Source organism: Gouania willdenowi, chromosome 14 (assembly GCF_900634775.1).
Source record: "Gouania willdenowi chromosome 14, fGouWil2.1, whole genome shotgun sequence".
NCBI classification, from domain to species: Eukaryota; Metazoa; Chordata; class Actinopteri; order Blenniiformes; family Gobiesocidae; genus Gouania; species Gouania willdenowi.
Window position 1 is genome coordinate 21,185,859 of NC_041057.1, and position 16,875 is coordinate 21,202,733.

A 16,875-nucleotide genomic window follows, 5' to 3' on the forward strand; every position below is an offset into this window, starting at 1 on the left:
TTACATTATGTTTGGTTTGTAATTGTTACACTAGAACTCTGTGGTGCATGTGTTGTTCACGAGCGTGCAGCAGCCTCCGTGTGAGCTGCTGTAAGTGACACTGTGTTGCTGCTGCTGCTGAAGTGTGTGCACATTGAGAGAGAGAAGCGCTGCAGTAATATGCTTTTAAGCATGTTATATTACTGTGATGTTGCTGTCTGGCTAACATTAGCTTGTTGGCTCCTCTGAGGGAGGGACTTTGGAATGTTTGGAGGCAGGGCAAGAGAGCAGCGGGGAGGGAGGGGGAGAGAGGGATCTGAGAGTCGCAGACTGCACCTTTAACTAAAAATTCAAGTCTTCAGAATCGTCAACATATAGACACTGTTTACACGAGAGCAGTCAGCTGGAAGTCTGTAATGGTTTGAGAACAATCGGTGAAAACAAACAAAACTGCAAAAAACATTAAAAAAAAACACAGTATTCTTCATCGTAGGCCACTGTAACAGCACTTGTATGATTCAAGTGGGTGATGGTGTAGTAAATGTACACTTTGTTTAAGAGACACTGTTGAAATCAATAGAATGAGAAGCACGAACAGTACTCTGGAATAAGGCATTGGTATTATAGTCGTTCGACTTGCGCATGCGAACAAACAATAAGTGACTGAAGGCAAGTGCCAGGACGAACCTGTTTCAGAAAGCTTGAGTTTCCGTGCACACACAGACAGCAGGGAACCTTTGAAAAAAGAATTCCTTTGTCGAGGACTCCAAAAGCTTTTGCTTTGTAAATGAAAAGTCAAACCACATCATCAGCTGAAACCTGGTCGTGTAAACAGAGCCTAAACTGAACAGCAAAACAATTAAATAATGCATACATGGAAACTTGTTTAACTGGACATATTTGTCAAATCTTTTGAACACACTTAATCGAACACCTTCACGATTAAATAACATCAAACGATTCACCAAAAAGTAGTGAACCCCCATTTTTCCTTTGAACAAAACGGCAAAGCAGGTTAATGACGTCATGACTCAGCATTTAAAGAGCATTGCACTCACTCGTTAAAAAGAAGAAAAACAAATGCCACGAGGATACTTTCATGAAAATACTGAATGATAAAATGTACAGAATATTCTTTTTTCAAACAATCTAAATGAGTAATGCATACCTTTGACTTTTTTTAGTTTTTTTTTTTTTTCTCTTCATCATGCCCTAGCTCTAGGACATGTTCCGACACTCTCTGAAATCACAGTATATTTCAAGACAAAAATCATATCTACAATAATCAGTATTTGAGTTTTAACCGTAATGAAAGCGTGCCCCTCCCCCAAGTCCTAGAAATATAATAAGAAGAAAAAGAGAAGCAAATTTGCACTGATTCAGAAAGGGAAGGCAGCGGTCGACTATCCCATCCTTGAGCCCCTGTCATGGAGAGCGTCATGTCAGAGCTGATGTCTGAGAAGGAGAAAAAACGAAAGGAACGACAAATAATCCAAACAAAGTTGCTGTACATCAGGGAACCGGTGATCTCCGTGCACGTTATCCACGGGTAAATGGCTGGAGTGACAGGGGGTGGGTGGGGGTGGGGTGGGGTGGTCAGAGGCGGTGAGGGGCTGGCTTCCAACTTGCACTCAGTGGATGCCATCACTGATTTAATGAGCTGCAGGAGAGGACTTTTGAATACAATAAGTATCAATAAAAAGTCAATGAGACTCTGAGACATCTTTTCACTCTCCAGAGCTTTCAATTCCTCTTCTATTTTTTTTAATAGTTTTTTTCCATCTTTTTTTTGTTTTGTTTTGTAGCAAAAATATCATGCAGTCTCCAGTCCCCAAAACCCCCCTGTTGGGATCTTGTATTTGTTTGTTCGTTTTGTCCGTTCCAGGAGGAAAAAGAAACTCAAAGCGTTGAAATTCTTCTTTCACAATATTTCTTAAACATTCAAGTCATCCTATTAATACTTGTACAGCAGAAAGGTCCTTCAGGTTTCACATGTGTGTGTATATATAAATATAATATATAGAAATATGCATATACATATGTTCAGCTTGTATATGTGTATACATATTTTGGAACTGTATCAAAGCCAATTTAATGTGCTCTCAAAATATGGCCCATGATTCCTAATGGGTTGCACATCAATTCACATAGTACAACCAGTAGATTAGGTTGAAAAATCCAAAGGTGATTGGGAAAATGACCCGGGACCATTTGTCAATGGTGCTAACATCTGAGAGGTTAGGGATTTTCAACTTGAGCTTGGAGGAGCGTCGTCGTAGCCTGCAGTTGGCTCGGCTCCGCATGGCGCTCCGGTCCAGAGAGTGGTGGCTGAAGCCGTCTCGGGGTGCCATGGGCTTCCTGAATTGGACCCCGGAGCTGTCAAATGACATGACCGAATTCCAAGAGTCACTGACGCTACTTCCCACGTCAGAAGGCATCACTTCGTTGTTCATCTCCAGTGTGGTGAGGAGGATGTTTCCGTAAGCATCCACCTATGAGAAGAAGGGAAAAACAGCAGCACTTAGTAAGGGTCGAAACCCTACACAGTGGCCCCAAGTCCCCTAAACTCTACTCTTAACTAATCCTTAATCTTAGGCAAAATGCAGCGATGATATGGAATGTCATACTTTTCATGCAGCACAAATATTTAACAGGATTAAGTGAATTAGCTCAACTGCTTTAATCATTTGACGTTAATGTGAGGGCTGGCCTACAGCTGATATGATTGCTAAATAAATGTACCCCAACTTTTCTTTGTTCCTCGTGATACAGATTTCTTCGCTGTGTAAATGACCTGAAGGTGTTGGTTTGATACGGCACGGAAATGGAGTCCTTGCAATGTGAAAGAAAAATGAAGAGAACATTAAAAAAGGCTATAAAACACAGGCAGATCAGCACATCATCTCAAAAAACACAATGCATTTGTACACAAAAGGTCAGGAGTAGTAACTTCTGAGTAAGCGTAGCATTTTAGTAGTTGACACAGAAAACAGCGCCTGGTGGGCTTTATTCAATCTGATCGATGTAGCCGTTACTTGCCATTCCACCAATTTGGTTTAATCACCAGTGTTTGCTTTATCTAGATTTTTTTTCATATATACTAGATTTGGCAGGAAAACATGTGAGAATAAAAGGAACGCAAGAGTGAATAAAGCCTACGGCATAAACATAGACAACAACCTAAATAAGAAATGAGAACGTTAACACCACCATTGAGCTAAATGAATAGGTATCTCAATGAAAGAGACTAGGCTCGATAAAGAGCAGTCACTGCTTGAGGGAGAAGCAATGGATGATGGTGGGTGAATGCATGTTAGGCTATGGCAGTATTAGACTGCTTTAGAAAAAAATACATCAGGAAGTGAAGTGTGTGTGTTTTTTTGTTTGGGTAAAACAACTATAGCTAGACATTTTCCATGAGCAGAGCATAGTTATTTTGCACTTGAACTCTGACTGACGAAAACGAAGAGGGATCGAAAAAAAAAAAAAGAAGAGGCAGCAGACGAAGATGCAAACCTGTTCCCTCAGGCGCTTTTCTTCATATCTTGTGCGCTCGTTGTTGACTTTGCCCAGCCTCTCATTGATTTTCTTCTGCTGCGCAGGGCCCCGGCCAAAGAACACGTAATTTACAAAGGCATATTCAAGCAGGGCCAGGAACACAAACACAAAACAGCCCATGAGGTAGACGTCGATGGCTTTCACATACGGAATCTTTGGGAGAGTCTCCCTTAGGTGGGTGTTAATAGTGGTCATGGTCAGCACCGTTGTCACACCTGACACACACAAAAACACACAGAATGCTTTAGTTAGAGACATGATTTACATTGACCTGCAACAACCCAATAAAAATCATAAACTACATACATTGTTTGAAAGAATGTTGGGTGTTGCAACCCAGGGTTGGGGTCAATTACATTTTTCAGTTAAAATTACATTTTTAACTACCCATGTTCAGTTACAATTCAATTACGATTACAGTGACCAGCATATTTTTTTTTATTACAATTAAATTACAATAGTTTTTATCCTCAAAAAGTCAATTACACTTAAGTTCTAAATGACTAAAGTTTAATTACAATGAATCACAATTACTGAGTCTGAAATAAATAACCTAATAAAAGCTAACTTTCCTCTTGTGTTAGCTTTCTGTTAGCATCCCTTATGATAAGGGGTCCTAAATCAAAAATAAAAATAAATATCTATCATCTAACTGGTTTCTCATCTCTTGGTTGCCTTAATAGGCTTCCTAATCAATGAAAATATGATTTTAATATTTTTGTTGTGTGTGTCTTAGCCATTTTTATTTTAGTATACCCCTAGATTTATATATATATATATATAAATTGTAAAATGTGGGAAAGCTTGATATAAAACATATTTTAATCATTCTTAACTACATACTGTATGTGTAGAACTGTACATAGAACTGTAACATGGTTCCCCAGTTTAACATTCAATTAATATAATTGACAATTTTTACAGAATTTTAACAGCAATTACAATTACAAAGTCAATTATCTAAACTGGCAGCAACAGATTTTTTAAATTACAATTACAATTATAATTACACCATAATTGTAATGAATTATGAACTACGCGATTGCAATTATAATTGATCCAAACCCTGCTACTACCTGCTATTGGCATCAAAAAGCAAATAAACAGGTAGATGTTTAACCAACTATTTTAATACGAATAGAAGTAATCATCAGTTCCACTTGTTGTTGGGAACAAAACCAGCCGTGTGGGAGTATGTGAGGATCAGCCAATCACTGTAGCCAGGGTTTAGTCAGGGAAGAGAGACAGTTTCCAACTTTCCAGACACCAATGACAGAAGTTAAAGTCTCAGCCACAGAAACTTAGTGCTGCAGAAGTAAAATGTTTAAAATTGTGCTTTTAAATTTGAAATCAGAAGACACCCTGCAGTGTGATCGTCTAAAAACTGGCAGAACCTAGTAGAAACCAGGAAGCCTTGTCCAATGTCTAGTAGAGTATATACAGTATAACCAAAAAAAAACCAATGCGTTCAACAAAGAAAGAATAACTTGTGTGTTGAAATATGTCAGCATGACCTCATTTTAGGCAGTTTGTTTGGTGGAAGCAAAGCACGGTGCGGGGCTCCATGTAAATTTGAGGCTGCATACCTGCAAATTAAGTTGTTGATGTTATCTCCATTGTAGGCATGTAACGATTCACTCAACTCCCGATGCGATTCGATTCACGATACTGGGTTCACGCTACGATTCTCTCACGATTTATTTTACAAAATGGGACTGTAGACAAATGATAACTGAAAAATATTCCTATATTTTTTTTGGGAAAAAAACTAAAAATAAATCTTGAATGAAATAAATAAAGGAATAATACAAATGAAGAAGAAGCCTATTAATTTAAATTCTTGTTGTGTAGTAAAGAATGCAAAACTGCATAATAGTTATTTTTCTTTTTAAAAGTGCAACTGAAAAAGTATTTTGTGCCTCAACAATTGGACTTTTTAAAAAAAGAAAAAAACAGTCATTGCACTGTATTTGCGTCAGATATTTGTTTGGACCAGCAGAGGGCGCTGGTAACCCAGTGGTCGGTTGGCATGCAGATATCTTGCAGTGAAGAAGAGATGCTACGCGCTAGCAGACAGAGCTAATAGAAAAACGTGACTTTCACAGATATTCACGTAATATTACAGATATTCTTTCGGTGCTAAAGGGGTAATGAATCATTTATGAATATGTTTAAGAGTAGAAGGCGGCCAGAAAGAGAGTAGTAGCAGATTCCGCCCGCCGCCAACATTTCTGGATAGTGCCCTATGCTGTTTAAAAAAAGTACTGCGATTCAATTTTCACAGTATCGATGTGAACCGTGATACCTATGAATCAATTTTTAACTGCATTACGATTAATCGTTACATCCCTACTCCATTGCCAAAAAAAGCAGGGATCTAACCATCAGTCAACATGATTAAGGTTTGATTGGCACTATACAGCCTGGATCATTATTTACTATATACCCCTTAATGGCCCACATCACAAGCTGGAGGCAAAAACAGGAAACGCCGCTGGCTAAAGCATAGATATATATAAACACTAGATGATGCAAGCGGTATTCGCCAGCATAGCTCAACGGCCATCTTACCTCAGACAACTGACGTTCTGACACGCTCGACGGTAGCTAGTAGTTAAGGGTATTTAAACAAAAATTCCCCTAACTCGATGAAATATTGACAGATTTACAAATGGTTTGCCTTATTACAAACCTTATTATATGTAGGTATGACATAGGATGCTTGTACACGTTGAAATTGCTGCTTGCCGTTAGAAAATTAGTTGAAAATTGAGCAAGTGAGGGTGTCTGAGGTAAGATGGCCACCACGTTGCTATGTCGCTCCCCATTGTCTAACAGCGCGGGTAAGTCATCTAGTGTTTATATATATATATCTATGGTGGTTTGCCACCAGAATGAGCTCCGCCCAACAAAACACGTCACAATGTTTACAAACAATCAAAAGGTCTATCAACAGCAACATTTAACGCACCCTTTTGTGCACTTCTAGAAAATAATTGAAATTTATGTTATGCATGTGCTGTTGAGTTAAATAATAGTCATAACGAGAACAATATTTTTGTAGACATTTTTTTACAAGGTTTAAAAGTGTTGTACATCATAACAGTTCATTTTCATTTCTTGATGAAATGACTTTATTGGACAGGATTTTGATTACAAAATGTGATTTTTGTTGATCACATTAGTTCATTAGTGCAGTGTTTCTCAAATGGGGGCACGTGTACCCCGTGGGCTACGCAATGGCACTACTGGGGGTACTTGAAAGAGAGAGGGGGGGAAATTACAAATGAAAGTATTAAGAATATGGGGTTTTATTATGTTTATTTTTATTTAAAAATGATAATCATGCTAAATGTTACCAGCAACTCACAAAACTCAGAAAACACACAAAATGACACAAAATGACATCAAAAACACGCATGAAGAGAGAACAATATTTACTATTACCAGCAACACACAAAACAACAACAGACACGCTAAATGAGCGGAGAAACACACAAGATCACAACAATATACACACAAATAACAGAGAAGCACACAAAACAACAACAAAAGTACACAAAATAAGATAAAAATATAGTGAATAATAAAAACATCAGACAAACAACAACAAAATACACTAAATGACAATAAAAACACAAAAAAATGACATAAATGACCTTGATTAGAACATGAACTTGGTCCTACATCAGGAAGGAGATGACTGTAAATTATATAAAAATATAGAAATAAATCTATTCAGGAGGCACTAAATGCTGTTTTATTCACCTGTTGTATTTACAAATTAGAGTACAATTCATTTAAAGTAGTGTTTGTATCGCCACCTTAAAGATGCCAACTTTCCATCGGACTGCTCCATGCTCTCCATCTCTGCTGCTTCATCAAATCTGTAGCGGTTGTGTGTGTGTGGGTGTGTGTGTGTGTGTGGCGCGTGGGCTCCCATGAAACATGACGCCGCCTTAGCCAATCATAATCGCTCACCTCGTTTCTAACCCACCTCCTCACTACAGCTGAGTATGAAGCCAGGGGTGCTTTCGGATCACAGTTTATTCAATCAATGCGTGTAACGCACCGCATTTAACGTTCAGTAACGATAACGGCGTTTTAACGGCGTAAAAAGCAATTAGTTAGATTACCCCTTTACTGAATAAAAAACCTACTGTTACCTAACGCTGTTATTTTAAACACTGGTTATCACTCGTTAATTCTATCATTATGCTCTATAGATGTTTTTTCATAGTATTCTAAGCATAATGTTGTAGTCGGACAAAGGGGGAACTTAGATTCAACGGTGTTTGAAGATGTTTGAATACCAACCTTGAGTGTCTTTCTAGCACAAGTTGTCAATACGTTTCTCAAAATTAATGTTTTAGATACCAATTATTGATTTTTTTTAGATATTAGATAGATATTGTGACATTCTGGGCGTGGATAGGAACAGGACCCACATCTGCATCTGTGAAAAGTTTACGTTGGAATCTTGTGAGTGCATGCAGTGAATTTACATAAGAACATTTAACATGTGTGACAGGTGCATGTTGTTTGTGTTGTGATAATAAATGGATTCTACTGGAGGATAGTCACAGGTTTAATAATGCACCAACGGGGCTGCGTCTTACCCAGAGCCACCCGAGCTGCAGAGGCATCATAATTGATCCAGAAGGAGACCCAAGAGAGGATGGTGATCAAGATAGAGGGCATATAGGTCTGCAAGATGAAATATCCAATGTTCCTCTTAATCCTAAAACTCAGCGAAAGTCTGGGATATGAGCCTGTGAAGGAGAATAGATAGAGTGATGGTTTGGAGAATTGCAGAGCAAAAGTGAAAACACATCAGTTTAAAAAAAAAAAAAAAAAAAAAAAAGGAAAGGAAGTGCGTAACACTGGCACAACTTAAGAGTTCTAAAGTCGGCACAACGCAAGGGGTAGTCATTTCTCCATTTGTTCAGATCGAGCACTTAATTTCCCCAAAGCAATGGATTCCTTTCCAGGGACAAGTTCGATTCCAATTAAACAATTGCAGAAAGTCGCAAACACGGCAGATTTTTCTGCAAGGCCCTATCTCAGCAGGCAGCTAGAGCAACCCTCTGAGAATTGTCCTCGAGAGCTACTCGCCCACCCCCCATCCCCCCCCCCCCCACACCCACCCCCTCCGCCCCACCCGCACTCGATCTGTCCTTTAAACATTAGCGATTGGGCGTTTTAAAGGAGAATATTTGCAATGCAAGCTCATCCACACAGAGCAGGAGAGAAGTACTATATAAATTATTGTATGACAACAAGGTGCATATTCGAAAATTAAAAAAAAAAAAAAACATCTGCTGGCTGTTTATGATATGATATCATTATTGGCCTCAGTATCCGATAGCAAAAAACCCACGTTAACACATGTAGCTAAAAGTCTCACTTAGTCTAAATTAAATTAATTATTTTAAGGAAAGGTTGAGATAACCCAAGGCTACATCCAAATGCTAAATTTAGTAATACAGTACATAGCTAAAAAAAAGTGTTAACTTGGCTTAAAACTTGCATTGGTATGTATTTTGAAAAGGTTAATGAAGAAAGTTTGCAGCTAAGCTTTTTTTTTCTTCCTCTACTGATTTTTAAAAGCGTATTTTCTTTTCTTTAAAGCGCAGGCAGGCTGATAACAGTGCTAACATCTAATCAACCAATAACCGTTTGGTTGCTAATGTGACAGATGTTTAAAGATAATAAACAAAAATTTGATTTAATTCGTTACACTATAAAAAAAAAAAAACAATCAAGCAAACGGTCTGCTTAACAGAGCTGCCAACTATTGACGGGAGGGAAGCTTGAATTAGCGTAAAAACGTGCTCGAGGATTCTAACAATTATATTATACCTCAAACAGAATAATTAAGACATTATTGTATCGTATCAGCAGAAGCAGTTAGCTAATGGCTGATCAATAACCTGTGGCTTTTTTTTTTAAACGACAACAATGACTCTTTAGTTTAAGGTGTGCATGCGTATAGCAGCAATACTGCTACTTCTCTCTGTCTCTTTTCTATTCTTGTTTCACCCTTCTTCACCTTGTCATGAAAAGCTATATAAATAAAGTTTATTGTAGCTTTTGAGGGCTTGCGATGGACCCAAATCCCAAAACCTTTGGCCCGTTAGAATAAATAAATTAGAGTTCTTGTGACACCCTTTACTCGTCTCACCCTAATACCCACAATTTGCATTAAATCGTGACCCCCCCTTTTTTTTTTTTTTTTCTTTTTTTTTAGAATTCAACTAACCAAATTTAGTTTTTAAAAAAATACCTGTTGAAAACAAACATATATAATCTTTTTTAAAACATAAATCTATATATTTTCCTGTGCAACATGTATTTCACAGAATGCCTGTCAAAAGAAAAGTTTCTTTCAAAATAAAAGAATAGTCCAACTTGAAAGACATTAAATATTTATCTATTTTTGACCAGCTGTTCTTGACCCACCCAGTACCGGTCCACGACCTACTTTTGGGTCCCGACCCACCAGTTACGAATTGCTGCTTTATAGCATGTGTCAAACTCAAGGCCTGGGGGCCAAATCCGGCCCTTTAAAGATCCAAATTCTGCCCGCCAGAGAAAGTGAGAGAGTGAAAATGACACTGAAAACTTGACTTACAGTATTATGAAAATGACCAACGAATTCAGTTCTTAGTAGCTCCAAATACACAAATTCAATGAAACTGCACATGATGGCAGTCATTTTAAATCCCACATTGTTGTAAGTACTCTCATGCTTTCAAAAACCTACAATTTTCCTCAAATTATTCCCTAAATTAAATCAAAATTGACCACAAAATCAATTAAATTTAAGATCCTGCAGGGACCGATATCTGTCCCTTATTGTCGGTGCCTTACATACTTTAAATACCATTATACTTAAAAGTGCAAACTAGGGCACACAAATGATATAATTGCTCGTTTTTACCATATAATCTGCAGCCCACTTGAGTTTGAACTGGTCAGTATTTAGCGCCGGGACTGAAATGAGTTTAACACCCCTGCTTTATAGTGTCAAACTGTAAAAGAAATGCAGATAAAGTTGTTTTTTGTTTTAAAAGAGTAAGAAAATCTGCACTTTCTATTATACTTTTTGTGTTTATTCAGTCAAAAGGTCGACCAAAAAGTAGGCGTTTCAGTGTTGTTATATATGTAGTCTTCTGCACGGTATGAATGTTAGACAGAATAATCAATTAAATGAGTTCCCTTGGTGTAGAGTCGGAGAAGCGATATAATGCGATGATTATAAAACTGGTTGGGTTTTCTCCCTTGATAATACATGTTCTTTCCTTAAAAAATAGTTTGCGTCTACTTTAAGTTTTTTAGTTAGTTAGCATGAGCTGGAAAAAAAAAACAACTCTCTGCATGACCAAATATAATTACATTCCCCACGGTGACAGTGACATATTCGCCCATGCCAGCTCTCGCAGATCTCACAGCGGTGACCCGGCTGCTGAGGGGATTTTACAGCTGATGGAGTCATTTTTATCCATACAGATGTTCCATCTAATTAGGTCCAAAGTGATCTCACCTGTGGTGAACCTGACCTCCCTGGACACCAAGCGGATGTCCACGATAGAGAACTGAGGTAACTCTAACTTGTCGACGCCGGTCACTGCAGTGTCTCCTCCTTGCCAGAAGAATACGATGTCATCTGTGGTGTATCCATCTGTGTCAGGGTCACATCAAAAGATATGAGAGAGGGGCAAAACAGCATGTCGTGTACATCTAATGAGCAGATATTATGTTTACCGCAGCACTTCTTAAAGTGTGTTCTACACGTCTAACTTATAAGTACAACTCAAATATCTCACAATCAAAAAAAATCAACGTATATCTCATGTTAGTATCAGGGTTAGGGTCATAATTATTATAATTTTAATCACATAAGTGGTAACTGAAAAAAATATGTTGAGTTGTAATCGTGTTCAGATATTTGTTTAATATCTCGTGCCACAAGATCTCGCGAGATTAAACTCGACGAAATTTCTCGTCGCGTTAAAGATTTTTTTTTTTTCTTTCTTTTTTTTGTGAGCTATCCAAACTTCTATTTGTGACCTGCGGGGGCAGTAATGCGCGTTTGCTACGTCTAGCCTGCCAGAACCTAAAGCAGGAGAAGGAAAAGAAGAAGAGGAGTACATTTCAGTTTTAGTTTCAATTTGTGGAAGAAGAAGTTTATAAGAAGCTCATGCTTACATCACGCATGTATAATAAAACGTTTCGAAATGCATGTGCAACTCGGATAAAAAAAAAAAAAAAAGTCAGTTGGTCCAGTCATATGTTTTGTCATTGTGGTTTTCTTAACCCCTAAATAATACTAATACAAATATACAAATGTACAAATATAACACAGATATATTCAATAGTCAAATAAAAAACATCCGTGAGGGTTTACATATTCATAATCTGTTTATTCCTTATGTTAAGTAATGCCGACATTATATTCCTCAACTGTTGTTGTTTTGAAGCTACTTAAATGTGTATTTTTTTATTTTTCTCACAGTCACACACAGGAGGAAGAATGGGTTAAGAAAACCGATTTTTAAGCTCTATCAGTGACTGTGAAAGCCACGTCTGTTGGCAATACAACTGCACACACATGTTGGCACTTCTGTGGAGCTACAGTATATCACTGGTCCATGCATTACTTAATTACATGAATATTCATCAACACGTGCTGCTTGCTGAGACGCTCCCACACATCCTCGGCGAGCAGCTCATTTCAAAGTGACCACTTCCACAGATTTATGTCGGAGGGTTGGTACGCTTTCACCGCAAAGCTATTTGTCAGTCCGGAAAGTAGTACTACATTTCACGTCTTACCACCCCACACCCGGACCTGGATGGCATTAAACTCACTAAGAAACCAGGATTCATTACCATTAATTCTCTCTCTTAGGTTATAAGGTAAGGAAATGTCACATTGTCCATGAAATTGAAACAACTGCCTGCCTAATCGATCAAACGGAAGGCTAATGTCCTCTATCCACTAGCATAAAGTATTTTCCTCAGCACTAACAGCAGATATCCCTGTGACTTTTTAATTCACGACCTATCCATATTTCATTGCTTACCAGAGTCCCCGAGGATAAACACTATGCGCTTTTAGCTTGAACAACAAGAACAACACAGTATCTGCAGAATTGAGCAAGTGTGTTTGATTGATGAAGCCGTCAATGAAAAATGATCAAGCAAATACAATTTTTAATTACGACACGCTGACTTTTTTTTTTCTTTCTTGAGGATAATGATTGGCAAAAATGAAAGCAATGGTAAAAACACAAAACAGTGAATAACAATCAGCAGATATAACTTGTGTGTATTTTCCCCCTCAATTGACTTATAAAAGCATGTACATTACGTAAATAAACTATCTAAACATGTCCTACGTCTTTATTGTGAGCCCTTAATGTAACAACTACAGTTAACCATGGATAGTTTAAAGTATAATATAGTTTTTAATATGACGTGGTGACAATAGTGTAGTAACCAGAGCAGGGGTGAATCAGCGATTTTAAAAGTGAGGGTGTTCTAAGGGTAAGGCAAACGTTGACTCCCAATTGAGTTTATTAAATGAATTTACCACAATAAAGCTGTTATTAAGTCAGTGATACTCAACATGTGGCTCTATATGTCTTCATTTGAATTATTATTACCCCCAGAAAACCTTAAACCCCTTTGTACCTTTTTCTTTGGCCATTTTGTTACTTCCTTTGTCCCATTTTTGCCCCTTTTCCCAAAAAATTACACTTTCTTGTTTTTTCAGATTGTAGCTTCCTTTTGCCAATAAATATCCCTTTTTCTTAATTTTGTCAATTTTTGCAGGTTTTTTTGACACTTTTATTTAATTTTTGTGGATTATTTAACTATTATTATTATTATTATTATTATTATTATTATTATTATTATTATTATTATTATTATTATTATTATTATTATTATTATTATTTATTTTTGTCACTTTTCATTTTGTTTCCTTCTTTTTTTTTTACATTTTGCCTCTTTTGTTCCACATTTGTGCACTGTTCAGGCTACCTTTTGCCATTACATACCACCTGTTTCCTTTTTTGTACATTTATTTTGCCACTCTTGACTGCTTTAGGCCCATTTTAGTCACTTTTCACTCTTTTCTTGCCACATTTCTGCCAGTTTTGCACCCTTTTTTGCCACCTGTTACTTAATTTTTGTCACTTTACTCAAACTTGCTGGTAACTCTTTGCTTACGTTCGAGGAACGGCGGCTTCATCAAATGGCTGGCTGTGATTGGCTTGATCACCATTCAATCAATCTAACTGGACCAATCTGTTTTCAACAATGAATCCCTCTGAAAAACGTGAGAGGCGATGATTTTTTGTTTTCATGAAACTGACGGGTGAGACGAGCCTGAACCAGAGTAACTGAGCAGAATAAGTGGACCTGAAAAGTAAATAGAAAGCAGTAAACATGGTTAAAAAAAAAAAAAAGTTCTGAGTGGCCTGGAACGCAGCATTCCATGTTTCTCAGTCAGCTGGCCCTTAGGCTAATTCTGGCATGTTTACAGAACTGTATATTAATATGCATTGTCCCTTTAATAAATAAATAAATAAATAAATAAATAAATAAATAAATATAAGTCATGAGTCGATAGTCGTTGGTTTTCCCCAGACAACGAGGAGTTTTTCTCATATATATATTGAACAAGTTTAATATTCTCAATTGTCGGTCCCGCCCAGTTTCAGAGCCGATTGACAGAATACATTTATTCTTAACGCACATAGGACGATGGGATATGATCCTGATAATAATCTTATAAAACATAAGATAATCTGGCATTTAATGTCCTTTATGTGTGTGTACCCCGCTTAAATGTGAATTTTCAGCAATAGTAAAAGCAATGTGGAGGGCAGATGTGTTTGTGGGGTCACCGGGGATTCGCGCACTGGCATGCATACACTCTTTGGTGGCCAAAGTCCGGGCACAGACTACAGTATTCTGAGCCAAATGGGAGAGGCACAAGGAACATTACACAACAACAAGTTTATATTGAACACATTTGACCACAGTAAAAGTTTTATTTTCTGATTAAGGACAAGAAAAAAGAGTGGAAATGTTGTTTACAAATGTAGGATGATATATAAAGTTCACGAGGTTGTGGATTATCATTCAAGATCGAGATGAGAGTGCTTGGCAATGTTTCTAAAGTTGGAACTGTCAGTTATATTTATGTTGTCTTTCCGTGTGCAGGTTGTCATTCTGTTTTAGTCACTTACTGTATTGCATCACTCGGGTCATTTTCCATTTATTGGGCACAGCATAGAGTGCTGGTGAACTTGGTTTAAATTATGGGTTTAAGAAAATCTGAAAACACTTTATTGGCTCAAAAATCCAAAACAAATGACTTACTGGTTTATTCACGCATTTATATTTTCACACTGTTGAGGACGATAAATTACATTTTTTTCACTGTATTTCCCTAATCCTGTATTTCATCCAAAAGTTGTTTCTCATCCACGACTGTTATCAATGTGCCCCCAAAACGCTGCAGGTGTCAACAATGGCGTATGCTGATATTTAAACACCCAAAACGAGCTGAAGAGTGACGCTACATCATTGGGAACACCAAAAAAAAAAAAACAGAACCTAAATGGTATCCAGCGAATCATTGTCTTTCTTTGTCTGGCAATGACACACTAGAAATCACAGAAAGAATAAAGTACAAACACTTCTTAAATAAACATTTCCATTTTGCCATATTAGCATTGTTCTATAGGACTACAAATCCCACAATGCAATGTGGGAAATGTTTCCCAAGGTCAAGTCACATGACTTTTTGTTAATAAAGCCATTGTTTAAAATGGAGTCAAGACCAAACTTGCGAGTGGCAATTTCAACCTTTGTTGAGAAAATACTCTTGTTTTTCAAAATAAATACCTTTGATTTATTGATCTATGACAGGGGTCTGCAACCTGCGGCTCTGGAGCCTAATGTGGCTCTTTGACTCTTTTGCAATGGCTCCCTATAGTTTAAAAAGAAAAAAAAAACTATTGAAATAAATAGTTATTTCTTTTTACAGAGGTTATTAATGATTAATGACAAATAAAATCAAGATATAACAATTTATTAATCTAAAATAAACCACATTGTGCAATGACTCGGCAACTTCCTACTTCAAATCCTGCAACATCTACAGACCATCAACTGTCCTACACCTGTGACTAACCTTAAGTTTTAAATCCCTGGTAAGATAAACCAAAAAAGACACTATTCTGGAAGAAAATAGAGATTTTAATTGTGTGGGAACAGATTCATTTAACCACCAATGTGCTGCTTAAATATGCATGTTTTATGTGTGGCAAGAAATGATCGATTAGCATGTGTTGATCACAAGATCATGTGTTATCAAATTCAAGGTACTTTTTGTGGCCTTTCAAGTACATTAAACAAAACAAAAATCTTCTTTATATAACATTGTGTTCATGTAAACTGAAATACATAAGAATTTGAAGATGCAAGATACTGTTTTGTTTCTTGATGTCAATTTATTTTATTTTATTTTAAACTGTTTTTAAGTTGCCATTTACATGATCAATAAAAGTCAAATTAAATCAAACATTATTCTATATAGAATAGAATTGAATACACTGTATTGTCTTCATTGAGAAGGTTTTTTTTTCCTTTAATCCAGGTGAGATGAGGCAAAATGGCTCTTTTGAGAGTAAAGGCTCCTGATCTATGAGGACAACACTATGTCTTTATCTGTGTTATAAAAGTTAGTTATCATCCCCAATAGCTTTAAAAATTCACATTTTGATGAGTCTTTTTCTTCATTCTAACTCAGTCATTAGAAACTGAAACCATATTATTTACCAAATAGGTTTATGACTATATAAACTAATTAAATAGATAGGTCTGATGTAAATGAATTAGCTGCTATCACAGTAATGATCATAGTCTTGATACAAACCTGCCAAAGGTACACATTAGCAATCAAGATGTTAACCCAGACATGATGGGTAGGGCTAAGTTTATATCTGACATGCTCGATATTCATTTTATTACCCTGCCTTTGGATCTATGGGTGGGCCCTTTCATCGGTCACACTAAGATAGTAATCGATGTACATCACCCATTACTACACACTGGCATATTTTTCATATTTCACAAGGGAGCAATAGATCCCAGAGGTAGAACATCTGATGATAAATAGCGCAACGTTAGTCATTTTTCACCAATGCTAATCTAAATCTGTAATATTGGTCAGGAAGCACCTTCCCATAAATAAAAGCAGCGTGATCTAGTGATCATGCAACGTGGTGTCAGACAACTCTGGTGGTAAGCCATAGA

General features: G+C 37.0%; 1 protein-coding gene across 2 annotated transcripts in view; it reads right to left on the bottom strand.

Annotated features, from left to right (window-relative positions):
- Positions 1-201: 201 nt before the first annotated feature.
- The window catches only part of gabrb4 (gamma-aminobutyric acid type A receptor subunit beta4), an 85,308-nt gene continuing 68,634 nt past the window's right edge, over positions 202-16,875 (bottom strand). The window contains exons 6-10 of one of the 2 annotated variants that reach the window (XM_028466973.1): positions 11,084-11,221; positions 8,157-8,309; positions 3,496-3,752; positions 2,722-2,811; positions 202-2,471 (exon numbers count right to left, since the gene is read on the bottom strand). In XM_028466973.1, the coding sequence (XP_028322774.1) occupies positions 2,118-2,471; positions 2,722-2,811; positions 3,496-3,752; positions 8,157-8,309; positions 11,084-11,221 (992 nt within the window). In that variant the 3' untranslated portion in view covers positions 202-2,117. The remainder of the gene's footprint in view (positions 2,472-2,721; positions 2,812-3,495; positions 3,753-8,156; positions 8,310-11,083; positions 11,222-16,875) is intronic. The other variant, XM_028466974.1, reaches the window with a different exon arrangement.